This window comes from Myotis yumanensis, unplaced genomic scaffold (genome assembly GCF_028538775.1).
Source record: "Myotis yumanensis isolate MYYU_CA2020_CCGP unplaced genomic scaffold, mMyoYum1.0.hap1 SCAF_8, whole genome shotgun sequence".
NCBI lineage: Eukaryota > Metazoa > Chordata > Mammalia > Chiroptera > Vespertilionidae > Myotis > Myotis yumanensis.
The window spans coordinates 14,725,443-14,753,267 of record NW_027223759.1 but is presented as its reverse complement, the minus strand read 5'-3'; the positions used below and the strand labels follow the sequence as shown (position 1 = coordinate 14,753,267).

At 44.9% G+C, this 27,825-nt stretch overlaps 1 protein-coding gene across 4 annotated transcripts; it reads left to right on the top strand.

The window, feature by feature from the left end:
- The first annotated feature begins 18 nt into the window (after positions 1–18).
- On the top strand, positions 19–27,630 carry IDH1 (isocitrate dehydrogenase (NADP(+)) 1). 4 transcript variants are annotated; one of them, XM_070421993.1, is made up of 10 exons: positions 19–37; positions 7,033–7,118; positions 10,399–10,531; positions 14,546–14,837; positions 17,343–17,448; positions 19,550–19,727; positions 20,647–20,798; positions 24,059–24,199; positions 25,033–25,195; positions 26,697–27,630. In XM_070421993.1, the coding sequence occupies exons 3-10, from the start codon at positions 10,410–10,412 to the stop codon at positions 26,785–26,787; spliced, it is 1,245 nt and encodes a 414-aa protein (XP_070278094.1). In that variant the 5' UTR covers positions 19–37; positions 7,033–7,118; positions 10,399–10,409; the 3' UTR covers positions 26,788–27,630. The 4 variants fall into 4 exon arrangements, with proteins under 4 accessions (XP_070278094.1, XP_070278090.1, XP_070278093.1 ...); XM_070421989.1 differs by lacking the exon at positions 19–37 and adding an exon at positions 5,796–5,971; XM_070421992.1 differs by lacking the exon at positions 19–37 and adding an exon at positions 5,798–5,901.
- Positions 27,631–27,825: the final 195 nt, after the last annotated feature.

The following is a 27,825-nucleotide window of genomic DNA, read 5'->3' as shown; positions in this document are numbered from 1 at the left end:
GGACTGGCCTTGACTGTGCAGTGGAGAGCACTTACTAGTAAGTCTATAGCCGAGATTGTTATGCTTGGGCGACTCTGCCAATGACTAGCCATGTGACCTTAAACAAATGACTAATTTCTTTAGGCCCCAGACCTCTTATCCGTAAAAGAGGACCGATATAATAGTACCCACTTAATAGACTTTTTTTTTTTTTTTGAGGATTAACTAAAAACTGCACATAAACCATTTGGCACAGTGTCTAAGGCAGGGACGGGGAAGGGGCCACGTACTAAACCTGACAAGATCAGGGGAGGCCAAAAGTAACCATAAAAGTTCCTAACTAAAAGCAAGTCATGGTGGGTACTCACTCCTAGGGCTGTAGCTTCCTTGATTACAGTTCATCTTGACCTTAAGTGAGCCTATCTTGTCTCTTTGCATCCAAAATATCACGCATTTTGAAATGTCAGAGTATTCTCCTTTTTCAGACTCCTCAGCACACAACCGCAGCACCAGAGCACCAGACCACAGAACCCCTCATTATCATGTCCCCTCCCCCCATACCATCTCTACAGGCTGGAAATGTCGCTTATTAACTATCCTGTACCCATCAATGTAAAAGAAGTATGTGTGGCTTCATTTTACTTTTTTGCATCCGTTGCACATGCCTCCATCACCTTTTGAGCACTTCCTTACTTTCTTTTTCCTTTTTTTTAAAAAAAAAATACATTTTTTATTTCAGAGAGGAAGGGAGAGGGAGAGAGAGATAGAAACATCAATGATGAGAGAGAATCATTGATCAGCTGCCTCCTGCAGGGCCCACATTAGGGATCCAGCCTGCAACCCAGGCATATGCAATGAACGGGAATTGAACCATGAGCTCTTGGTTCATAGGTCAGTGCTCAACCACTGAGCCATGCAGGCCAGGCCACTTCCTTACTTTCTGACCCTAAAATATACCAGCTCTTCTTGAACTGTCTTTACCCCAGGCCTAGAATCAATCAGTTCTCAAAGGAGTCCTTGTTCCCTTTAATAAAGAATGCAAAGATGTTTTTAAAAGTCAGGAAATTCAGTTCTGTCTAGGATGCAATGAAATTGGCACTCTCTTGTGCTTCATGGGAAAACATAAATAAGTGTATCCCTCTGAGAAATTGATTTGATGGATCTGTTAAACACCTTAAAAGTGTTTACATTCTTTGATCCAACAATTCCAACTCTAACCATCTAGCCAAAGAAACTGATTCAAGTGTAAAATTAAAGTATATCTAAATATGTTTGTGACAGTTATTTAAAGCAGTAAAAAGGAAACAAATTTTTAATCAACATAAACCACATCAAAGTAATACAATCAAATGATGAACAATTATGCAGTCATCAAAAATTATGTTAGCTAAATTTTATGTAGGACTAGAGGCCCGGTGCACGACATTCATGCACTGGGAAGGGGGCGTCCCTCAGCCTGGCCTGCGCCCTCTCACAGTCCAGGAGCCCTCGGGGCATGTCTGACTGAAGGCTTAGCGCGCCCGCCCCCCCCCCCCCCCCCCAGCCTAAGCCTTCAGTCAGGCATCCTTAACGCTTCCACCACCGCGCTCTCCAGCTGTGAGCTGGCCTTCTGGCTGAGCACTGCTCCCCCTGTGGGAGAGCACTAATCACCAGGGGGAAGCTCCTGCATTGAGCATCTGCCCCCTGGTGGTCAGTGCATGTTATAGCGACTGGTCGTTCCACCATTCAGTCGATTTGCATATTAGCCTTTTATTATATAGGATTCTTCACAGTCAACCTTCTGAAAATAGTTTTCTTCAAAATTCCCCACCTCCCATTCACACTTCAATCCCCTTTAGTTTGGTTTCTATCAGAATCATTCTGATAGGATTATTATTCTTAAAGTGCTTTCCTGAGGTCCTCTTACTTGCCAAAATTATTTTCAGGCTTTGTCTTTCTTCCCCTCTCCGTAGTACCCCCCTCCTTTTTGGAAACTTTCTCTTGGTTTGGCTCCCATCAGACTCTGCTGATTCTTCTACTATCCCCAGAAAGTCCTTCTCATTCTCTCTCTCTCTTTTTTAATACATATTTTATCGATTTCAGAGAGGAAGACAGAGGGAGAGAGAGATAGAAACATCAGTGATGAGAGAGAATCATTGATTGGCTGCCTCCTGCATGCCCCTTACTGGGGGCTAAGCCCATAACCGTGGCATGTGCCCTGACTGGAAATCGAACCATGACCTCCTGATTCATAGGTCAACATGCAACCACTGAGCCATGCTGGCTGGGCCTCATTCTCTTTGGAGGCTCCTTTTCCTTGACGTGGCTCTTAAATATGTTAAGTATTTCACAGAGTTCTTGCTGAGGTAGACATTTTTTCTTTATGTCCAGTAGTTCCCCACTTATCCATGGTTTCATATTCACATTTCAAGCAGTAATTTAATTTCAGCCAAACATCATTTATTACATTTATTTAATGTTGCCAAGTAATGTATTTTTTATAGTTTTGTTTCTAGTAATGTTGTCTATAAATTTGTTATTTTATAGTTGTACTAGAGGCCCAGTGCATGAAATTCATGCACTGGGGGGGGGGGGGGGGGAGGGGGCTGTCCCTCAGCCCAGCCTGCACCCTCTCCAATCTGGGACCTCTCAGGGGATGTCCAACTGCCGGTTTAGGCCTGATCCCTGTGGGATATTCCTCTCACAATACGAGGACTGCTGCCTGCTTGATTGCCCCAACCGCTCGCCTGCCTGCCTGCCTGCTTGATTGCCCCTAACTGCTTCTGCCTGCCAGCCTGATAACCCCTTAACCACTCCCTTGCCAGCCCGATTGACGCCTAACTGCTCCCCTGCCGGCCCAGTCACCCCCAACTGCCCTCCCCTGCTGGTCCAGTCACCCCCAATTGCCCTTCCCTGCCAGCCATCTTGTGGCTGTGGGCGCCACCATCTTTGAGGACATGGCAGTCAATTAGCATATTCCCTCCTTACTGGCTGTGAGCACCGCCATCTTTGCGACAGTGTGAGGGTCAATTAGCATATTCCCTCTTTATTAGGATAAAAGGTAGCAGCATAAGGAGCATATATCTAGTTTTATGCATGTACAGTAATATTATAAGTCAATTCTAGGGGTCTACAAAAAATGTTTTCAATGATAACAGAGTTCCTATATTACTGGCTTAGGAAACACTGTTTTAGATGCTGACACTCCCGTAAGTGTTACCTTCCTTCCCACACTGGGTTAGAGCCAAATTTGCAGCCCATTTTCAGCAGTGTTTAGTATTTGATGGAATACGTTTTGTGGTTAAATTTACCTTGTGATACTTTTTGTGATTAAATTCAAATGTAGGTTCTTTACTATATTCTCTCTTTTCTTCATTTTCCTCACCTATATTCAGTGGCTTTTATCATGCTACTAGAGGCCCAGTGCTCAAAATTTGTGCATGGGTAAGGTCCCTAACCTGGCCAGCGATCAGGGCCAATCTGTGGGGCGACCGGTGGGGCAATTGGGGGGCCCCTGCTGGCACCCGCCTTGGCAGGCCTGGGGCCTGCAGGCTGGGGGAAGCTCCTGCATTGAGCGTCTGCCCCCTGGTGGTCAGCGCGCATCATAGCGACCGGTTGTTCCACCAGTTGTTCTGCCGTTCAGTCAATTTTCATATTGGGCTTTTATTATATAGGATATTGTATGTATCTTGAAGGCTGTCCTAAATCCTTTCTGCAACCAGAATGAATATAAATACTTTTAGTAGTGGCCAAACAGTAATTAAAATGTGAACCCAATATAATATGGAGTAAAGCTACAATCTCAGGTGACTTTGGGTCTCATATTGGAGTGAAATACACACTCAGACACCTCTATATTCATTTCTACAGGAATAGATGGAGGTGACAGCTACTTTCTGTTAATCTGCCTCAAAAATCAAACACAGTGCCATTTCTTCATTTTCTCTTAGGAAAAATACCAGTGCCCTCTAGTGTCAAAAATGCACCTGTGCAGTGCCCTTTATATCTGTTTATCTTCAAAGAGTAATTGTAATAATCTGATGCTGGAGATAATTTTTAAAAATAAATTTGGGGACAGGAAATCCCAGCAGCAATACACAAGCATGTTATTATCCTACAAATCACTATCTAAAATGCTCCTTTACCCCCATGCTTTCGAGAGGAAGGAATACACAAAAAATAATTCCCTGAAGAGGACAGATTTTTTTTTTTAACCCACTGGTTTCTCAGGTCTCACATCTTTATCTAACTTCTTTGGAACCCAGATAATAATCTCATTATCTTTATCTTCTAATGCAATGACAATTAGGTTTATTTGTAATAATGTATTAATAATTATAATTACAGTAGTTTCCTTTTATGGGAGGAAGGGAGACAAATTCCAAGACCCCATATGGATGTCTGAAACCATAGATAGTACCAAAGATTTTTCCTAAACAGCCATACCTATGATAAAGATTAATTTATAAATTAGACACAATAAGAGATTGACAGCAACTAACAATAAAATAGAACAATAATAATATTCTATATAATAATGCCCCCAAAGTGGATGACTGTGCACAAAATTCATGCACTGGGGGGTCCCTCAGCCCGGCCTGTGCCCTCTCGCACTCCAGGACCCCTCGCTCCTTACCGCCGGGCTGCTGGCTGTTCCTTAGCACTGCCGCAGAGGTGGGAGAGGCTTCTGCCACCGCCACCGCTGTACTCGCCAGCTGTGAGCTGGGCTTCTGGCTGAGTCACGCTCCCCCTCTGGAGCACACTGACCACCAGGAGGCAGCTCCTGCATTGAGCATCTGCTCCCTGGTGGTCGGTGCACATCATAGCAACCGGTTGTTCTGGTTGTTCTGCTGTAGGTCACTTAGGCTTTTATTATATAGTTAAGAGTTACTTGAACACAGGCACTGGGATGATGCAGTATCAGGTAGTCGATCTGATCATTGAGCAGCAGGCCACTAAGTGGCTAAGCCTTAGTCACTAAGGAGTGGGTGGCTGTGTAATATACAGCACGTATATGCGGGACAAAGGGATAATTCACTTCTCAGGAGGAACAGAGCCGGAGGACTGGAGGTTTCATCATGCTATTCAGAACAGGGCGCAATTTAAAAGTTCTGAACGGTGTTTTTCTGGAATTTTCCATTTAATGTTTTCAGGACTGCAATTGACCAAAGGTAACTGAAACCACCCAAAGTGAAACCGCGGGTAAGGGGGGTGGGTGTTACTATATAGGCACAGACTCTGTAAAGACCTAGTCATTGGTGGTGGCAGAAAATATGTACTGTGGCATGCCTGCTTGTGCAACTGCCCAATCCTTGGCATTCTAGCTGCGGGTGGAGTGGCCCCCAAAAGCAACCCGCGTTCATCGCCTGGACCACTCTTCTTTGGGCCAAAGGCGGTTCCAGACTATGGCACATGGGGCACGCCGGGCAGGAGACTAGCCCGGGCTCTCGGGCTCCCCGCTGGCCTTTACTGTGGCCCTGGAAACACTCCTTCTCCTGCCCCTAGGTTGTCACGAAGCCCAGGGTGTTCTTGGGCGGCGTGGGTCTCAGAATACCAGCCCCAGCGCGCCCTGCTCCCCGGCCTGCAGGTGGCATTCGCGTCCTTCCACCAGGAAAAGCCGTAGCCAAGTTCGGGGGGCGCTGCAGCCCCTCTCCCGGCCCCCGGGGCGGAGAAGGACGCTCTGCAGCTTGCTCCCCGAAGCCCGGGGATCGGCCCCCCGACCCCCTAGCCCCGCCCACCTCGGAGGGCTCGGCGCGCAGCGATTGGTGGCGAGGCGGGGGCGGGGCTCCGGAGGTGGGCCGAGGGGGCAGGGCCGGGAGGGGACAAAGCCGGGAAGAGGAAAAGGCTGCCCCGCCTGCTGGCTGGTCTGTCCCGGGGTTTCTTGGAGGCTGTGTCAGACGCCCAACCGCTGGGACCCGGCTGGGATTGCCAGTGTTTGCGCTGGTGAGTTGGGTCGCGAGTGGCTGTGGCGCCAGCCCCACCCCGACGCATCGCCGGCGTCCCGACCCTGCAGGTAACCGCAGGCTGCGAGGGGCGGCCGGGCCCTGGCTTTGGGGGAGGCTCTGAGTCCGCCCACGGCTGGGGAGAAGGAAGAAAGAGATCTTGGGTTTGGAGGAAGGAATTTAGCGGCGAGTTCTGGTCGCAAAGAAGGGGGCCGGGGGGGATCATCCAGGTATTGCACGTGGGAAAGGGAAGTGGGGAGGAAGAGGGTGCCAGGTGCCTGGTGCCTGGATGTGCAGAAGGCCGGCTCTCGGGCACGGGAGGGTGAAATGGGGCGGCGGAAAGTTGTCTGCAGTGACCGTGGACGCCCAGGTCTGCATGCAGAAAGGAAAACCGAGCGACGGGAAATTGCAAAGACACCTAGAAGACTGGGTCGTGGGTTTAGGGGGAAAAAACGTGCGGCCAGGGGAACCGAATACAAAGAAAGGTGGGACCCGACGACTTGGGCGCGTGTGCTGCGAACTCAGACGGCGGGGAGAATGCCCCCGCTTGGGGGGCATGGGGTGGGAGGAGCCCCAGCACCCGTTTGCGGGGCGGGCGGAGTGGGGGATGGAACGATCTCAAGTTCTGGGGTAGGCGTTCCCTGGCCGGTTCCCCACGCCCGTTTAAAGGTCCGGCACCCGAGAGGGAAGGAGTGGGCGTGGAGACCAGGAAGGAGGATCGGGGCCAGCTGCCGTTGCAAGCCTCTTGCACAAGGGCCACAAGGACGTAGGCAGGCCAAGAACCTGCTGGTCGCTGCGTCACTTAAGGGCGTACAAACCTCTGGACCAGTTCAGGGACGGCGAACCCCAAACCTCAGGACCAGCTAAGGGGCGGCGAACCCCAAACCTCAAGACCAGCTAAGGGGCGGCGAACCCGGACGCACCCTCCCTCGTGTGCCCGCTCAGAGATCGGTGCTCCCCTAACCTTTAATTGTACGGTTTCTACAGACCTGCCCCTGCCCTTCGCCCCTCTGGGTTCACCCCGCACTGTACTTTAAAACAGATAAGCCGGGCTGTCTAAATCCTCCTGACAAGAGGGGTTTGTGTGCTGTCTTTTTAATTCCCTGTTTGATTTGTGGGGTGTTTTTTTTAGGGGTTTTTTTAGGAGATAAACGGCACTCAGCTGAGTTCCCAAGACTGAGAGGCGTTGGAGTGATTAGAAACTGATTCACGGTAAAGGTAAGAATTAGCAATTTCTCCCCTTCCGTATTTTCTTTGATGTGGCAATACTGCTTTTAATTGGTCTTGGAGATTTTAGAGGCAGGCATTGCGAGGGAATGAGTCAGGAATATTTTCAATAATAAATTGCAACTGACTGCTTCCGTATTTCTTTCAGTTCCAGCGTCGTCTCTGCAGGAGACTATTTTTTTGCCCAGAGATTATTGTAGTTCATGAAAGCAGCTTTTTAAAAAATGGCTAAAAAAAAAACTTGGGGTTTATGAAAAATTAAACAGGGTGAGCAGCTCTTTTTTCTTACACTAGTCAACATTAGTCCAGGCTTGTTTACTGGATTTACACAAGTGTGTCAGAAGATTAGAATTAGGCTGTTTTCAAACAAAAGAACCAACCTGTGGAAATGTCCTTCCTTCTGAAATTGGGGTTTGGGTGGAGATAGAAAATCTGAGGGGCAAGGGTAGACAAGTGAATCCACTGGGGCCTAACGCCCACCTCATGGAATTCAAATCTAAAAGAAATAAAATAATGTCCTACATTGTAGTAAGCCAGGGTCTTCAATAAAGCTTCCGTTGTTTAGTTAACAAGTGATAAAATTTTAGTTAAGTAATGTGAGGAAAACCTGAAATACTTCAATTACGCATTGTGAATATAGAACAATCACTGCTCAAAACATTTACTTCAACTGAGAAGGAAATAATTAACTAAAAAATATTGTCACTCAGTGTTGAAATTTCAAGTATAGTGTATGACCTTCTATTAATTGTATTTGCCATCCAGGAAAAAATAGCCAAGTAATAACTCTTGCATAATTCTATATAGAAATGTGGCCATGGAAATGTAGTATTAAGACCAAGATAAGTTTGCTGCCTCTTTTTTGTTTTGTGGTAAATGCAAGAACAGGTGTCACAGTGGGATCCATGTGACTGAATCATATACTCGTACTTTAAGCTGTACTGTAAATCATACTTGAAATTACAAATGGGAAGTAATTGACTCATCCACACCAGTTTGTTCATTTCTTTTATTCTTCTTGAGTTCCAGATGGTTCCCCAGTAATAGTAACATAAGCAGGATTCTAGAATTGCAAACCTGGGAAGTGAAAATGTGCCTGGGGGTAGAAAGGTACCCTGGCTTGTCACAGAAACCAAGGCTTACCACCTACTGATCACGACATCCTTTAATTTGAAGGCCAACTACTTGAGCTCAACTTTTCAAGAGAGACTGTTTACAGGCCTTTTACCTAATAATTTTTAAAGTCAGCTATACATGCAGGGGAGGAAAAGCAATTTGCAGTTGTGCTGCCGGGGGAGGGAAACTTCCCACTGGTGCATCAGGAAAGGGAACAGATACTTTGAGCAGGCTCAGGGCGTCCTCTGCCTCTCAGAGAACATGCGTAGGACAGGGCCTTCCTTTAAGCCTCATAGTCTTGCTTTTCCAAAGCGTGCACCCCCACACCCTGTTCCTCAAAATGGCATCTCTTCCTGAGACAGTTCTCCTTCCCTATGCCACGCACTGACAGCTTACCTTTGCCCACGAACAGCCAGCAGGACAGGACCGGAGTTGGGTTACTGAGGAAGAAGACAGGGACATGCTTGGGTCCTGAGCAGTGACCTTGCATAAACAGATTTCTCTAATTGAGAAATCACTCTTGTATTTAGCTCCACATCCTTAGTATTTAATATTGTCTCTAGGGAAGCAGTTTCACCAGGAATTCTTCATCTTTCACTTTTAGACTTAAAAGTTCTTTAAACATAAGTCACAAGAACTTGTCCCATCTCCTTGAAGGTAGTTATTTGAACCAAAACAGCCTCTTAAAAGAGGGGAAATATTAGCTCTCATTCTGCTCATCTTGAGGGCACAGTATAGTGAGGAGTTGAATAGAAGTGTTCAAATAAGCATGGTATTGTGGAAATAATCTTATTTTCCAGGACAAACCGATCGTCACGAATAATGATTACATTACTGAGGGCATGTTACAGGAGCAGGTTCCAGATGCTCTAGCAGGTGGCCTTGGCAAAGCTACTTCTCTTATATCAACATAAAATAAGGAAATAATTCCGTCTTTCAGGGTTGTTGCGAGGGTTAACTCAAACCACACATGAAGCATGTAACACAATGCTTTATGTAGAGAATGTGCTCAATGCTAATGGTAACTGTAATTACTATTAGCTTTTCATGCAGCCATGCTACCATGAATTATTCTTGTAGTAGTCCCCAAATGTTTCTATTTTGTTTTTATACTAGTGATACCGTGCAGAAACGTCATTTCTTTACTATGATCTTTTCTTCTTTCTTTCCTTTTCATTGAAACTGACCTCATCCAGCACCCGACTCACCTTCTCCCTTGCATGTTCAGTCCCTTAAGCATTAAGCCCTCAGGACTATGAGGTTCTGGTCAACATCAAATAATCTTAAGAACAAGGCCTCGGGTCCTTTGACCACAGAGACAGAGTTTCAATTAAACTAAAGATGGCATCTAGGCCTCAGTTGTGTTTTAGCTCCAGACCCAGAAAAGTGGTGAAACCAGATGAAACGACACCATGGCTGACATCAGGACCAGATGCACTGATCACCACCCTCTGCCCTAGCGCCTACCAATCAGTAGAGACCATCACCTTGACCATGACCCTAACTCCCTTAGTCACCGTGATGAATGATTTTCCCCCTAATATAATCCACCCTCTGAAGTACATGATGGTTCAGGATCTTTAAGCATTAGCTCACCTGTGACTCCAGGTATGGGCCACTTCCTCAAGTAATAAACCCTTACTTTCTTGGCTGCAAACCCCTGTTCGCTTCTTATTGGGCTTTGATGCATGCAGACAAAGGGATCTCTTTAGTCCAGGTAACACTATCTATATATATAAAAGGCTAAGCGACCGGCTGACCGGCTGGTAGATATGACGTGCACTGACCACCAGGGGGCAACACTCAATGCAGGAGTTGCTGCTCAGCAGCAACTTTGCAGAGTGCTCTCTCGCTCTCTGGGACCCCTCAGGGGATGTCAGACTGCTGGTTTCGGCCTGATCCTCCACAGGCCAGGCCGAGGAACCTCCGCAGACATCCTTCAAGCCCTGGCGCTGCCCCAGGTGTGGCCAGCCAGGTAGGGACCAAGGGAGATTGACTCCAGGGTGTGTCCGGCCTGTCTCACCCAGTCCCGCCCCGCCGGCCACCTTCTAATTAATTTCCTTTCCATGTGCATGAATCTATGCACCGGGCCTCTAGTAATGAAATAAATGACAAGATATGTATCTTATCTTTTTTTTTCTTCTTCTTTTTAAAGGTTTAGTGAAAATGTCTCAAAAAATCCATGGCGGTTCGGTGGTAGAGATGCAAGGAGATGAAATGACACGAATCATTTGGGAGTTGATTAAAGAAAAACTCATTTTTCCTTATGTGGACCTGGATCTGCACAGGTAAATGAATTACAGTCATGTGCAACCTAATGACAGGGTCACATTCTGAGAAATGTGTGGTTAAGTAGTTCTGTCGTGCGAACATCATAGCGTGTGCTTACTCAAATCTGGATGGCGTAGCTCACTACACACCTAGGCTCTGTGATACAGTCTTTGCTCTGTAGGAGAAGAAAAATAATTTTCCCTCTACCCTTCCGGGTTCTTGGCTGAGACATCCCAGTAATAAAAGAGAGATTAAAGGAAAAAAGAAAGTCTAATAATATGTGTACCTCCTGTATACGTGGGAGCAACTCAAGAAAACTGAGGAACTCTCCAGAATGGTTGAAGCCACCACCTTAAACACTGTCTTTGGCTGAAGACAAAAGAAAATGTTTGTGGGGAGGTCAGTTATAGGAGGTTACCATGTTAAGCAGCAAACAAGGGTAAGGTGTGAGGCATATTTAGGTCTTCCTCCTCTGCATTCATAAGAGTCTGGAGCTGAGGTCACCCCCCTCTTCCTGGTATAATGGGAGACACCCTGGACAAATGGAGAGTTCCCTTACGAATGTAAATGTATTTTCAAGGGGTCACTTCTCCTTGGCTTTTAGAATTTCTCCCATGTCTGTTCCTTAAAATCAGTCAGCCTAAAATGATCCTTAGGCCAAAGAGACCTATTTTGGGGAGACAGTTCTGTTCCCCTGTGGCTCCTCAGCCACACACCTCACCTCTCCTGACTACTGAAGGCAGTTGTAACAATGGTACGTATGTGTGTTGCACTACAACTTCACCACTGCTACGACATCATTAGATGACGGGAATTTTTCAGCTCCATTATAATTTTATGGGACCATTGCGGTATATGTGGCCCATGACTATTCTTCCACATCGCAAACTCAGAAAGTATAATCTTAAGGGATTTTAGGATATAACTAGCTTTTTTACATAGATACAGCTGAATCCTTTGAATAAAGCCTGGAAAGAGTGCCTGAATATGTGCCAATGAATCTTACTATTTTTAAAATATATTTTTATTGATTTCAAAGTGGGAAAGAGAGATAGAAACATCAATGATGAGAGAGAATCATTGATTGGCTGTCTCTTGCATGCCCCCCACCCCCACACTGGGGATTGAACTCACAACCCACGCATGTGTCCGAATTGAACCATAACCTCCTGGTTCATAGGTCAGTGCTCAACCACTAAGCCATGCCAGTTGGGTTGCCAATCAGTCTTCTTTTTAAATTTGACATTGCTAGATATACTGGACTTGTAATTCAGAAGACAAGAAGTATAATGGGAACAACGTGATTCTCAGGTCTTTCCAAGCCTTTGTTTCCTATAAAGGTTTTATTTGTAATAAATCAGTCGCCAAGAGCAGTACCAAGTATTTGCAGAAGGGGAAATAATAGAGGTACATCCTTGTGTTAAACTGTAAATGAAGTTGACAAAATTTTGACCTTTCAAGCTCTACTTTCTTTTGTTTTCCTCTTTAAAAATATATATATATATACATTTTAATTGATTTCAGAGAGGAAGGGAGAGGGAGAGAGAGATAGAAACATCAATGATGAGAGAGAATCATTGATTGGCTGCCTCCTGCAAGCCCCCTACTGGGGATTGAGCCTGCAACCCAGGCTTGTGCCCTGACCAGGAATCAAACCATGACCTCCTGGTTCATAGGTCGATGCTCAACCACTGAGCCATGCCCTATTTTCTATCCTTCTACTTAACTAGCCAGTGGACCTTTTCCCCTTTTTATTCCTTGCCTTTGCCCTTTTCATACAATTATAGTACAGAAAGAACCCCTAAAGTTATTTTAATAAAAAACCGACCTGTCACAAATGCCTTTAAACATTTGTGTCCTAAAGACTTGAGCCTTTGCCCGTGTGTAAAGTGTTCAGAGACAGATATGAAAGTCTCTGTGCAATGCTCTCATTTTTTCCCTGTGTTTTCATAAACTTGCTCATGCTTTTTGAACATTTGAACTAGGTAGAAACAGAATTTTTCCAAGGGTGCAGTGGCTGAAGACTCACATTTTAGCCAAACTAGTGGCAACTGGAAGTGTATATGTCTTGACCCAGAATTATGCATTAGACTATGTCCTGAGGACCTGTTATATTTGCTTGGGTGTAGACACTTAATTTACATGGTGTCATTAGACACCCTTTTTAATTATTCTAAGCTTAAGCTGTTGATAATATCACTGTTGCAAACACAAGATGGAGCAAATACCTGCAGAGGTCAATAAAACATACAGGAAATGAAGCATAAAAAGCATCACCTAAGTAGGCTTAAAGAAGCATTTTTACCAGCGCTCTCCTGTTTCAGGTGAGTGTGCAGAGCTCTTGCCAGTAGAATAGTTACAAAGATGCTTTGAGCCTCCTTAGCCTAGAGACAGAAGGAGTTTTAAAGGATAGTCCTTAGGCCCAGAAAAAAACTGTCACTGGCTATAGACCAAAGAATGTTTAGAGGTTCAAACAAGTTGTAAGCTGTTCTAAAATTGCTATTATTACGTGACTGGTTCTTTTTTGAGGGGAGTGGAGGAATTAATGTGTTTTGTTTTCTGCAGACTGGACTGCGGTCCAGGCCGTTATTCTTTTTGTCTTAGAAAGGTTAAGAAGAGAAGCAAAAATGGCAGGCATGTACTGCTATGCTAGTCTCTCCTGCTGAAAAAGCGTTCCTATGAGCATGAGCACTGCTGACTGCATTTCTTGTTTGAGTTAGGAGTAGATGTTTGCAGATACTCAGCACTTCCTGTGCCAGGAGATAAGGGAGTTTGTGCTCTGTTACATTTATATGAATTAGCTAAGGTCAAAGCAGTCTGGAGTTCTTGTTGTTAATCCTCACCCAAGGATATTTTTTCCATTGCTTTTCAGGGGGTGGAAGGGAGAGGGGAAGTGGGGGAGTGAGAGAAACATACACAGCTATTAGTTGCCTCCTATACGCTCCTGACCGGGAGCAGGGAGTGAGCCCCAAACCCAGGGGTACATGCCCTTGACCAGGAGTCAAACCTGAGACTCTTTGGTGCGCAGGCCAACACTCTAACCACTGAACAGCACCAGCCAGAGCTGGAATTGTTTTTATTTGGAAATTTAAGATTGCTGCCTCTTCATTTGCATCATGAGTTCGGATAACTAAGGAAAGGAAATACAAGAACTAAAAAGAAATGTAGAGGCTTCGTGGTTCAGCAAGTTATGAAAGCTGAAAAACTTTAAAACCTTGGGGAACAGAATAGTCACATTACTGTTTTGTTTTTCCTATTTTGGACAAACTATTCCATACTTTAGATAAAACCTTACAATCATTGTCTGTGCTGTGAACAACCAACATCCTCTTCAGCTCTGAATTACTGGCAGTCTGGGTGTTGGTGTACCAAACTCTAGCTCTCTGGGGTATATAAAACCGTTGCTTGATTCCATTACTTATCCAGTAAACTGCAGGCTTGTGTCCAGAACAGAGAAACTTACCCAAGAATTAGGGAAAGGTTCATCATATAACTACCTGGCATTAATGAAGGATTCATTAGTTTTTTGTCACTAAATGTCACATTTATAAATCCCACTACTTGAATATCAAATATAAGAAACAAAAATTTTAACCAACTCTGACCCCTTTATTTTTAGAGCACAGAATTTACTAAGGAACAATTTGCTAAGGTGGTGCTTGGTGTTGCATTTTTATGTTAATTATATGGAATCTGCCAAAGGGTTGCTCCAGCGCTGTTATTGCCTCTATATGGTGAAAGCTGGCAAAGGTGCAAAGCACAATGGTTTCCATTCAGTTTCCTTCCAGACAGCCTCCCACTGCAGCACAGGGAGCCAGGGCCCAGCCGGCGAGCCTCTCAGGGCTGCTTTTAGTTGGCACCGTCTTCTGTGTCTAGGGTACATTCATGCTGAAACGTGGCAGATGTAGGTATACTGAGAGCCTTCACTTTCTGCAGGGCAAGCTCTGCGTGCCAGCACCATGCAGAGACAGACAGACAGAATGGTAGCACCCTCCATCACCCACCACTCTGTCTGGGTTTTTTCCTCCCAGCTATGATTTAGGCATCGAGAATCGTGATGCCACCAACGACCAGGTCACCAAGGATGCCGCAGAAGCTATAAAGAAGTACAACGTTGGCGTCAAGTGTGCCACCATCACCCCCGATGAGAAGAGGGTTGAGGAGTTCAAGTTGAAACAAATGTGGAAGTCGCCCAATGGCACCATCCGAAATATTCTGGGTGGTACCGTCTTCAGGGAAGCTATTATCTGCAAAAACATCCCCCGGCTTGTGAGCGGATGGGTGAAACCCATCATCATAGGTCGTCATGCGTATGGGGATCAGGTAAGTCATGCGGCATAATTTGATTTTCCATTCTTTCTTCATGGCCTTTGGCTGCCCAGAAGTTCTTACTTACATGTGTTTTATGCTTATCTTTTGGTGACTACTCCCATTAAACAATTGAGAAATATATATCTGTATATTTACACATTTAGGTAGAAGTAAATACAGTAAGAGAGGCATCTGTCTCAACACACATGATTTTTTTCAGACGTATTTTTTTTCTTTATCTTTTTGTTAATTTAAACCATATAATATTGACATTTTTTGTATGGATAATTTCCTGTGCTTCAACCAAATCAGTAATTCTCAACCTTGGCTCTAAAAGGATCCTTTTATAGGTTTCTTTGGTGTTTGTTTTATTTTGCATTTTTAAAAAAATGTGTTGTTCTGTTTTAATTCCAATACTTGAGATCCGATGAGTCTGAATCCGATGGGATTCAGGCATTTTAAGCTCCCCAAGTGATTCTAAGTGCAGGCAGGGCTGGGGACCACCAAAGATTATATGAAACGTGGTCATTTCATACATAAAAGGAAAAAACTAACCCAGTAGTTGGAAACAGTCGCTTTAAAACAGTTTTTTTCCTACTTGGAAAAGAAAGTTTCATTTCTGTACTTCTGTACAAGTAGGCTGGCTGCCAAATTACACAGAAAACCAGCCAACCAAACAAAATCAAAATTTCATGTTGAAACTGAGGCATGCAGAGTTTCATAGAAAGTAGTGTATGTCTTAAAAGACCCTGAAAACAAGCGTCCGTAATTCTGAAATCCAGAGGCTTTGGTGTATATAGCTGTTCTTGAAAGTCTGGCCAGGGCAGACCGCCATCTGTTCCTGGGACGGGGTCACCAGGTCACTCCCTGATGGCTAGTTCCCTTTGTTCTATCCTGTGGCTCAAACTATGCCTCCATCCTGGCCTGTCCCTTCACAGGTACCTACCAGAGGCCAGGACAGGGAGTGTAGATGGGAGTGCTACACACATCCTACTTCTAGGAACACCCCTCTAAGTTCTTTTGAGTTCAGTGATGTCATTTTTGTCTGTTGTTGTTGTTATTATTATTAGTACTTGGCATCAATCACTTGGAAGAATGATTGATCATTCTATTTGTTAAAGTCCAGATTGAAAATTCTAAACCTCTGGTTGATCCCCTGATCGTGTGAATGTGCATAAACATCTACAAAGCATATATGGTGCTTGGTGCCTCGGTTTCTTCCTTTTGGGAATGGAATAAATTACCATAGTAGAGGATTTTATATGTCAGAGGATTTTATATGTTCGGCAAGGGCACATGCCTGGGTTGCATGCTTGATTTGTATTGTGTGGCTACCTAAAAGTGAACCTTCATCGTTTTCTGACAGCTTTTACCAGCTGTCATTAGTATTGCTCTATACAAACAACCAAACGATGCTGATACCTGACTGAAACTAGTCTTGTACGTCATTGAAGAAGGCACAGTGCAGCCAAGACTTAACAGGTGCCTAGTGCAGGCTGCGCACATTTCCCCAATAGAGCAGCTTCATGCCCACGAGAGGGGTGGCTTTCCTCAGACGGCCCTTTTCTAAGGGCCACCAACCTTCGCAGCTGCTTCCAGGATGGTTGCTTCATATAGACAAGTTCTGGGCGAGGCATCAGCAGTGACGATAATCATGAAGAGACAGCTCTGAAGGTCCAAGGACCAGATCCCAAGTCTTTTGCCACTAGATCCGTGGTTGGCAAACCGTGGTTTGCGAGCCACATGCGGCTCTTTGGCCCCTTCAGTGTGGCTCTTCCACAAAATACCACACAGGGGCACGCACGTACAGTGCAATTGAAACTTCGTGGCCCATACGCAGAAGTCAGTATTTTGTGGAAGAGCCAGTATTTTGTGGAAGAGCCACACTCAAGGGGCCAAAGAGCCGCATGTGGCTCGCGAGCCGCGGTTTGCCGAGCCGCAGTTTGTCGATCACTGACCTAGATGTATATTTCCACAACACCACAGTCCCTTCCTTGTAAGAGAGATGTAAGAATCAAGTGAGATAATAAGATGAACTGGTTAATCACTTAAAGCATCTGTCCTATAGCATACAAGGCATTCGCTCTTTATCATCTCCAATACCACAACTAGTATACTATCACCCCCCATAGGAAGACTTGCCTGACCTCCAGGTCACGTCATGTCTCTTCCTCTGCCATCCGATAGCATGTTTATCTATGCCCACTTTGGTAAGGGAAAGTACTTGGTTAATTCTCACTCCTCTTCATACCAGTGCTCAGAAAACTGCCCTGTGCGTGGTAGGCACCTAATAAATACTGATCTTTAACGTGTGCTACCACTGATTAGCTTCAGGGACTGTGTGGACCTCCTCGTCCCCGTCTCTGAAATAAAAGAAGGTTGAGCTACCCTGTGCTATTTATCTAGGTGTCTTCCAACTCTGTCCTATGATTTTTTTTTCCTATTCTTTGTAATACTTGTTGGAATAGTTGTTGTTGTTGTAGTTTTAATACCTCTCCCTCTCTCCCTGCTACACAGTACAGAGCAACTGATTTTGTTGTTCCCGGGCCTGGAAAAGTAGAGATAACCTACACGCCAAGTGATGGGTCCCCAAAAAAGACATACGTGGTACATAACTTTGAAGGTATGTAATTAAAGTTCATCATGATCATGTTTTCACACATCGTTTAGACAGCATTATTTCTGGTTGTTTAAAGTTTGTTGTGTGGCTGCCTAAAAGTGCAACCTGAATCTACAACATTACTGCGGGACCTTAAATCTGAATAAAAAAGTAATTGGCTTCCACGCCTCCTCGCCTGGATAAGGGCAGAAGAGGGATTAGCCTCCCAATTGGAAATGCATATAGGCAGACAGGTTGATAAATAGGCATTTCTCTTAAATCACAAAGGGAAGGTTGGATTGGCAGGGGTTTGTTGTGCACGAATTATATAAATTAAACATGAATAGCCCTAGCTGGTTTGGCTCAGTGGCTTGCAGACCAAAGGGTCCAGGTTTGATTCTGGTCAAGGGCACATGCCTGGGTTGAGTGCTTGATTCCCAGTAGGGGGTGTGCAGGCGGCAGCCAATCAATGATTCTTGTCATTGATATTTTTCTCTCTCTCTCTCTCTCTCTCTCCCTCTCCCTCTCCCTCTCCCTCTCCCTCTTCCTCTCCCCCTTCTTCTCTGAAATCAATAAAAATAAATAAAGAAAGAAAGAAAGACAAAAACGTGAATATCTCCAACTCACCTGTCATGTAATACTACCGTTTGCTCTGGTAGAGTTTGCATTTTAAAAAAATGGTCGTGTTATATACTTGCTGAAATGTTCTTTTTGCCCATCTGCATATTTATTCTGTGGAAGCAGAACATTGTTTTTTGCCTTTTCTTGCCCAACGTTCTCCTGCTTCAAAAGGTCTATTATGGTGAATTCTGCTCAAAACAGGGGACCCTCTTTCTCTATTATTGAAGTTATTAAAAACATTCACACAAACAAAAATGCAAAAGTTACCTAGCTTTTGTTTTCCTTGCTTCCTCTAAATAATAATCCTTTTTAATTGAATTTATTGAGGTGACATTGGTTAATAAAATTATACCTATTTCAGGTGTACAGTTCAACAATACATTATCTGTATGTTGTGTGTTCACCACCCCAAATCAAGTCTCCTTCCATCACCATTCATCCCCCCTTTATTTTTTCTACCTGCCCCCTTCCTTCTGGCAATAACCATACTGTTGTCTGTGTGCATGAGTTTTTCTCCTTTTTCTTTGCTTAATCCCTTCACCCTTCTCACCCAGCCCCCAACCCCCTGCCCTCCAATAGCTGTCAGTCTGTTCTCTGTATCCATGGGCCTTGTCATTTTCATGGAACCTAGCTCTGTGGCTTTCAGCACCTTTCACATTCTGTGCCCAAGTTGGCCCTGGATAGTGGAATGAATTCAAGTTCTGTCTTTCAGCAATAACAAAGTTCAACTAACAAGAGTTGTGAAACACCAGGGATTACATGTAGCCTAACTTTTTCTACCAATGACAATGTGAACTGTCTGTATCCTCCAGGGAATTACAAGAATTTTCATTCTCTGGCTGAGGATTGAATGCACACTTAGAGTTTAAAATACAGATTTGAAAATTTAAAAGTATGAAAGGACAGTTTAAAAATTATTCATCCTTTCTTGAGTATAGCTCTGGTTCACATCAGTGGATTTTTGTATTTCAGTGTCTTCAGCTTCCTAAAAACCATATCTCTTTATATCATTTCTATTGCCCTTTTAAAATAACTTAGAATGGCCAAGACCGGTTTGGCTCAGTGGATAGAGTGTCGGCCTGTGGACTGAAAGGTCCCAGGTTCGATTCCGGTCAAGGGCATGTACCTTGGTTGCAGGCACATCCCCAGTGGGAGGTGTGCAGGAGGCAGCTGGTCGATGTTTCTCTCATCGATGTTTCTGACTATCTCTCTCCCTTTCTCTCTGTAAAAAATCAATAAAAATATATTTTAAAATAAATAAATAAATAAATAAATAAATAAAATAAAATAACTTAGAATGTTCTTAACTATGCCTGACTTCCCGCCTATTCTGTGCCTCAGGAGCTCATGGGATATTCAAGTTGGGAGCCTGGCTGGGACTTTTTGAAGCCTGGGCTTAGACATGGGAGCTGGGAATTGGATGATTTGTGGTTGTGAGTGGATTTAAACTTGTTACAACTGTACCCCATTTCTCTTTTTTTCTCTCCTTGGTGTCTCCCCACAGAGGGTGGTGGTGTTGCCATGGGGATGTACAATCAAGATAAGTCAATCAAAGAGTTCGCACACAGTTCTTTCCAGATGGCTTTGTCCAAGAGTTGGCCTTTGTACCTGAGCACCAAAAACACTATTCTGAAGAAATATGATGGGCGTTTTAAAGACATCTTTCAGGAGATCTATGAGAAGTAACTACAGTTCTTTTTTCCTTCCTTTTTCTCACACTGGCATCTATAGTATGGAATTTGCATACTTATCCCTTTGGCTCTGGGGGAAACTGAGTGAAAACCATCACTATCCCGTAAAGTCAAGAGCGAAACAGATTTAATGGGAGTGAAACAAAATCACTCTAAGCTGCTTTTCAAAGATAAATGTGTTCTCAAATCTGGGTCCCACATTTTTTTTCAGAGCCAGAATTATGTATTGTTTGAAGAAAGGTGCCCTGTTACTGATAGTTCTCATTTTTCGAGCCTGAGTTTCTGAGTGGGGCCCATTTCTGTTCTGCCTGAAACCCATTGCCATGATTGAAAACTCTGCTTTAGTGTAGCCTCCTGGGCTGACACCTACATTTATAACAACTGTAGATTCAACAACATGTGAGCATGGGTTAAATTTTAACTGCCTTTTAGGTGCACGTGTTCAGGCCAGGGCACAGTTTGCACATCTCCTTCATGAGACATTTTAATTCCTCTTCCTGCTGCCCATGTCCTAAGCCTGGAAGCTGTCCTAGTTTCCTGAATGATATCAAGCAATAGAGTGGTCTTTCCGCCCCCCCCCCCCCCCCCCCCCCCCCCCCCCCCGCCGCGCCCTTACATTCTTAAAGTAAGCCGAATCGCAAGAATCTGACTAGCAGTGTATTGAAAACTGTGAAAGCAGTGCTTGGGAAACCCCTGTCTTGCTTAGTTCGCACATCTCTCCAGAGTGGTTGCACAGCTTGACAACGATTGGGCAGGGATTTGAGCCTGTATATCAGGTTCCTAAGTTTGTGCTGCTTCCACTGAAAATGCTGCTTCCAGGCCCACCCCTCAGCCCCCCTTCAGAAGCACATGACACCCCTCACAAAACCAATTTTCCTCCTTTTCTGTTCTTGTCTCTCTTCCTTCCCAGGCAGTACAAATCCCAGTTTGAGGCCCAGAAGATCTGGTATGAGCACAGGCTCATCGATGACATGGTGGCCCAAGCCATGAAGTCGGAGGGGGGCTTCATCTGGGCCTGTAAAAACTACGACGGCGACGTGCAGTCCGACTCCGTGGCCCAGGGTAAGGAGCAGGGCCACCAAGTACAGGTGGAGCGGGTCCTGCGGCTGGTGGGCGATGCCACCGTCGTCTTCCGGTTTAGGAAGAAGGATTCTGTAGCCCTTGTCTGTAAAAGCCATGAAATGTGAGTGCTGCCCGGCACCCAGGCCCCTCTGCTCAGCTGACGGAAGAGGAAGTTGGGCTCCGACTGGGGAAGCTACTCCTCAGGGTCGCACCGGAAGTAGCTCAGTGGTTGAGACTCTGGGCTCCAGCCTTGGATGTGTTAACACAGTTTCCCCGCTTGAAGTTTCAGTGCCTCCACCAGGCAGCCCAACTGCCTGGTCTGAAAATCACTCCCTTTCCTGCCTTTATTTCCCCTCTGAGAATGTGAGAAGCTAGGCCACTTGGCAAGGAGGGTTAAAGTGAGGGGCCTGGGCAGTCTAATAACCAGGGGGGATCTCTCCAAGAGCTCATCGTTCTTTTTTTTATTTTTTTAAACAATTCTAAATGTTTCTTCCCCTAAAAACATAGCTTTGAAATACATGAAGCTGGAAGCTAGAAAGGAAGTTTGCAATCATTTATCTAGTCCAGTGGTCGGCAAACTCATTAGTCAGCAGAGCCAAATATCAACAGTACAACGATTGAAATTTCTTTTGAGAGCCAAATTTTTTAAATTTAGACTATATAGGTAGGTACATTGTTATTAAGTTAATTAGGGTACTCCTAAGCTGGCCTTTGCTAAAAACGTCCTCAATCTGATTGAGGTATGTTCGCTGAGGTCGACCCCTTCCAACTCTCCCATCTACACTCGTCTTGTATACTTGTTTCAGATAGAAGAGTGTGGATGGGAGAGTTGAAAGGGGTCGACCTCAGCGAACATACCTCAAAACAATGTACCTCCCCTGTGCTGCGTATCCCGCGGGCCCGTCTGCGCCGCGTCTCCTGTCGCCTGACCAACCGACACCCCCCACTTCTTCTAACGCCACTTCTTCAAAATAGACTCGCCCAGGCCGAAAACCGACTTCTGCGCATGGGCCATGAAGTTTCAATCGCACTGTACGTGCGTGCCCACACGTGGTATTTTGTGGAAGAGCCACACTCATGGGGCCAAAGAGCCGCATAGGCTCGCGAGCCGAGGTTTGCCGACCACTGATCTAGTCCAACCGCTTTCTCTCTTTCTTTTTCTTCCTTTCTATTTCCTTCCCTCCCTTCCTCTTTATTTCTTCCTCTTCTTTATTCTTCTCTTTCTCTTCCTCCTTTCACAAATGAAGAAACTGAGGCCGGAGGTGAAGTCATTGTAGGCACACATCCCATGAGAAACAGCCGGGTATGAGATCCAGGTCTTGCAGTTGCTTTTCCAGGACCCTTCCCTGTTCACTGCACTTACTGAGCTTGAACCACCGTTGTCTTGATGCAATAACAACTATTATTAAGGTGAAGGTATTGAGGGTACGTAAGTAAACAGACCACTAGCGGGGAAACAGACACTAGACACCATTCCTCATTTCTCGACAGTTGATTGGCATCAGCTAGCACAGCAGGAACAAAGGGTTGAAAAGGAATCCAAGGGCTCACTCGTCTGGCAGCAGGGGCTACTCGTGCCCTTTCAGCCAGCCCTGAAGGCTGCTCTGTGCGTGTTCACTGCTTAGGTTGACACACAGAGGAACTGAGCAGCGAAGCCCAGGGCTGTTCATAGAAATTCAGAAACGTGTTCAGTGTCATCAACAGACACTCCTTCCCTTGATTTCCTCAGCACCAAGTGGCCCTTCAATTTCAGTGTCAGCTTGACACTCCCCTGGTGAATGTTTGTGTCGACTTGAATTATGTTTGCTTTTCCCAGGAAGTACTACTTTTCCTTTCCCTTATGAAAAAGTTAAACATCTCTTATCAGTTTTAAAATCAGTAGGTCAAGGCAGTTAAAGGCCACTGTGATGTCAGATGAGTGAGTTGCACACCCTTTGCTCTCCTGTAGCTCATCCTCAGGATGCAGGAGAGGAAGGAGTGTTGCTTTGTGATGACTCCATGGTGGGTAAGGGAAACGTCCTTGTCCTCAGAGTTCTCCATAAGGGACCCAGATCATTCCATCATTTCTGCATAGCCTCCTGGCAGCTAGAAGAGAGGATTTAGGGTGAAATTCCAAAGGCAAATGTCAGTTACGGAGGTTCAAAAGACTCTGAAATGGGAGTTCTGAAGGGCAGTGGCCAGGAGCACACTGATAGGATGCCTGGATCCAAGGCTGTCTGGGCAGAGCCCCCAGATAAGTGTGACCTCAAGGCAGCTAAACAGATTAAAAGGCAGCTGGCTGTCTTCACGTTATTCTTCTCTGGGGGAAGGAGCTACTTTGGCCTCACACCAAACATTTCACTTACAGCTTCTATTTTGACAGTGATACCAACTGGTATCTCCTAGCGTTACCGCATAGGCAAACTCACCATGGAGAGTGAAGTGTCCTGCACTTACTTCTCCAGTCAGTAAGTGTTTGAGAATTTGCTGAAGCCTCAGACCAACACAGTGACATGATAGGAACTCGTAACCTACACAGGAATTTCTAACTGTCAAAGATGAGTTTAAGAAATTATTTATGCTTATTTACTTATTCTCAGATTTAGAAAAAATAACGGCCCATTACAAATTTGCATTAACTTCTCAGGTGCTTTGGGGAAATAGCAAAAGTGGAGAAATGTGTTCTTTGAAATCAAGTGTAAAAGTGATAAAAGAAAAGTCAGTTGCATGGACTTAAAAGGTATAATAGGTTCCCAGAATAGGAAACCACAGAGTAGAATTATTTTGGTGGGACTGTTAGAGTAAGGACGAGTGGAATGTTCTTGGATCCACCCCATCCTCTCTTTACCTGCCTTTTCTTACCAGCCCCAGTGAGTCTGTGAGTAGCTTGATGGCAGAAGACAGCTCACTGGTGTTTATTCTCCCAGAACAGGGAGGCATCTGCATGTAAGAATAGCAGTAATGTGCTGGGCTCTTCCTCTGTGGCAGGTGCCATCCTACAGAACAAATAAATTTCGTGTTTACTCCTGCACGTACGTGTAGTCATCTAATTCGTACGACCAGCCAATTATTCCCATTTTATAGGTTAGAAAACTGATCCACAGTAGCTAGGAAGTCACAGAACTAGGGTGGAATGCAGGCAGTCAGACCCTGAGTCCCCCGAGATCAGTAAGTGCGGGGAAAGGACTATGATGTTTGTTTGGCTTCCCGGGAGCCGTGAAAATGAAGTCATTTGCTGTCGTCCCTGAGCGACCCAGTACTTCATGCTCTGCCACTTACAGGTTATGGCTCTCTGGGCATGATGACCAGCGTGCTGATTTGTCCAGATGGCAAGACGGTGGAAGCAGAGGCTGCCCACGGGACTGTCACACGTCACTACCGCATGCACCAGAAGGGGCAGGAGACATCTACCAATCCCATTGGTGAGAGAGTGAATAACTGCCACACTGACATCCAGCCAGAGACTGGAGATCCAAAAGGGACTCCACCGTGTTCCTTTGGCTGCCAGATGCTTTGTGTGTAAAATTACCACCACGCGGCTGACCTGTCCCCTCACGGGAGCTGTTTTAACATGCTTCTTAAAATACACGCAATAGATGCTTTTTCACTTGGAGGGACAGTACATATCACAGAGGAGAATGTTATCCACAGCATTTTCCTTTCCCTTTGGTGCATTGAAATGTCACATATGGCTAAGAATCTAAGAGCCACACAAATAGATCCTTCTAACCATGCTTCAAGGATAGCGCACACTCAAAAAAGATTACAGGTTGTGGGTTTGATCCCAAGTCAGGGCACTACAGGAGGCAACCAATTGATGTTTCTCTCTCTCTCCCTTCCTCTCTCTAAACATATCCTCGGGTGAGGATAAAAGAAAAAGAGAGAGAGAGAGAAAGGGAAAGGGGAGGGAAGACCAATACAGACAAGAGATAGAAGAGATTGTGACCTTCTGCAAATCAGTAAGTGCCTTAACCTTCAAGCTACTTCCACACAGTGGAAATGTGCTTCCTTGCAGCTCTAACAAAACCCAAAGCATTTCTCCTACAAACATGCAGATTTTTAAAAGTTTCTATTCAGTGAAATGTTTCTAACTCTCCTAAAATTTAGAGTGCTTGAGGAGAGCATCTGATGAAGTCAGTCACCTAAATTTAAAAAACAAAAACAAAAAACACTTCTATCTTTGGGAACTGAAACATTGGGAATATGTCTGGCTGGTATGGTTGAAGTGTGTGTGTTTGGTCTTTTCCCCTCTCAGCTTCCATTTTTGCCTGGACCAGGGGGTTAGCACACAGAGCCAAGCTTGATAACAACAAAGAGCTCGGCTTCTTTGCAAAGGCTTTGGAAGACGTCTGTGTGGAGACCATCGAGGCTGGCTTCATGACCAAGGACTTGGCTGCTTGTATTAAAGGTTTGCCCAAGTAAGTGTAAGACACCGTGAGCTCTGTGGTCAAATGACCACTTACCCTCCCTGGGCTCAAAACATCAGTGCTCTTTGGAAGTATATGAATTCATTGCTCATCATCTAGTTCAGGGGTCAGCAGACACTATCTATAAATTGTCAGACAGTAAACATTTCAGGCTTTGTGAATATATAGCCTTTTCAAAGCTAAGCAGCTACTGAACTTTGTGGCCTGAGAGCAGTTGCAGATAATTAGCCTCTAGAATGGGTGTGGCAGCGTTTCAGTCAAACTATGTACAAAACTAGGCTGCAGCCTGGATTGGGTCCATGGGCCAGTGTAGTCTGCTGACCCCCGATCCAGTGGACAGCCATTGGGTGGCAAGGTTCCATTTAATTTAAAAAGGAAATTGTAGACAGAAACAAAGGGACCCCTGAGGCTATTTCAGTCCACCCTCTATTTTTCCACTTTGCAGAGGAGAACAGTAAGCAGCACAGGTGTTAGATGCCAAGCTGGTCAGAGTCTCTTCCTTAAGTATCTGCAACCAGCAGTCACACGTCGAGGCCCATGTATTGCCCAGGATTTGTCTGAGATCATGGTAACCCGTATCCCAGCTGGATTAGCTGCTAATCAGAGACTTTGCCCTCAAAGTCAGAGTTGTTTACTCTGATTCACCTCCGGAAACACTGAGTTTAACATCAATCCCATGTCCCAGCTGTGTGTCTTCAGAGATCTCAGTTAGGGTCAGCATGCCCCAGGATTGACTTAGTCACTATATCTTTCTTATCTTAAAGTTGCAGCAAAAGTACAGCGCTTGACATGTCCTTATTGGAATGGTACCTTTGTAGCCTATTTGAATAGGCACCTATCAGCAGGATTTTGTTGTCTTTTTGTGTTTATTTTTATTTTTGGGTGGTTTTTTTAAAAAATATGTTTTTATTGATTTCAGAGAGAGGAAGGGAGAGGGAGAAAGAAAGAGAAACATCAGTGATGAGAGAGAAAACCATTGATTGGCTGCCTCCTGCATGCCCCCAACTGGGGACCAAGCCCACAGCCCAGACATGTGTCCTGACCGGGAATCAAACTGCAACCTCCTGGTTCACAGGTTGACACTCAACCACTGAGCCACACCAGCCAGGCTCTTTTTTTGTTGTTTTTAAGTAAGACACAGAAATAAGATCATTAAAACTTTTTTAAAGGATATGACGGTTTGTGGGGATGTGGGTAAAGCATGGCATGCCCCGAATGGTTTCATTCTCCCAGGCATTAGTCTGAACTAAAGCTCTGTGATAGTTTCCCCTCGGAGCCACATGGCAGGAATCTCCTGAGAACGTGTGTGTGGCCCAGACTCAAGCTGGCTGCAGCCTGGGTTGCCGTCATCAGCCCCAAACTTGTAGCCTATTAGCATTAATCCGTTTTCTTCTAGAAGTAAACAGAATGCTGCTTTAGCATTCCTGGGACGTTTCCTCTGCCTGCTACAGATCAGAGACTAATTTGTCTTTTCTTTTTCTCCCTCTATCAGCGTGCAGCGTTCTGACTACTTGAATACGTTTGAGTTCATGGACAAACTCGGAGAAAACTTGAAGATAAAACTAGCTCAGGCCAAACTTTAAGGTCGTTCCTTGGCTCAGGAGGACAAGTGTTTTTGGTAACTAGTCCACTGGTTTACATTTTTCTGTATAACACTCAAGGGAAGGGCGAAATCAATTTTGTAATTTGTTTAGAAGTCAGAGTTTATCTTTTCTATAAGTTTACAGCCTTTTTCTTATACATACTGTTAATGCCACTTCAAGAATGTGGCTGGGACTTTGTAACTTTAAATTTTATTTTCTACTAATAGCTTAGGAATTACTTTAGTGCTGTTCATACATACCCTGTCACTTTTTCTCATGTTCCAAAATAAATGACCAAAATGAGGAGTGCTTGAAAAGTAAATGATAGCCACAGTTTTGGTCCCTAAAGTGTGTAAAGTCGAAATTCACTCCCTACCCCACTCACCATGGCCTGGGCTCCGGGTGCTGTTGGTATAACAGGTGTCCCACCATGTGAGGTTCAACCGCACCTTAAACTTGCACAAGAATTGTAACGAAGAGCGTGAGTGCAACTACAGCGTGTTGAAGACACAGCAGTCACTTGTGTAAAGAGCTCCAACGGAATGTTTTCGAAGTGTTAAATGTTTCTGAGGCCGCTGGAGAGTTCGGAATCCAGAGTAATACTCCCTGGGGGCTTGTCCTCTGTGCTTGTCTCCTCCTCCTGGCCTGAGGGGCTTACGCATCATGCTGCCTCGAACAGCGCCTTTCATTCAAGTACAATAATACGAGCTGCACCTTTTGGGGATTTCTGGCCTGTTTTATTTCCTTTCTATAAATGTGATTTTTCAGAAGTTGATTTCAAACACTATTCTAGTCTGTTCTTCCTCTGAACTGTTAATCTTAATTAAAATTAAGTGCTAATGACCAATCGGGTTTTTATTTCTCGAGTGTACTTTAGTTGCCAGGCACCATGCCAGGTCCTAGCCATAGGAATTTGATTTTGAAAAATCTCTGTCCTTATCCATTTTACTATGGGGGGGAAAGGAATAAGTAAACAGACAGTAAGATGTGGATCCTACAGTGAAAAGGAAAGAAGATCAAAGATAGGACAAAAGGGGT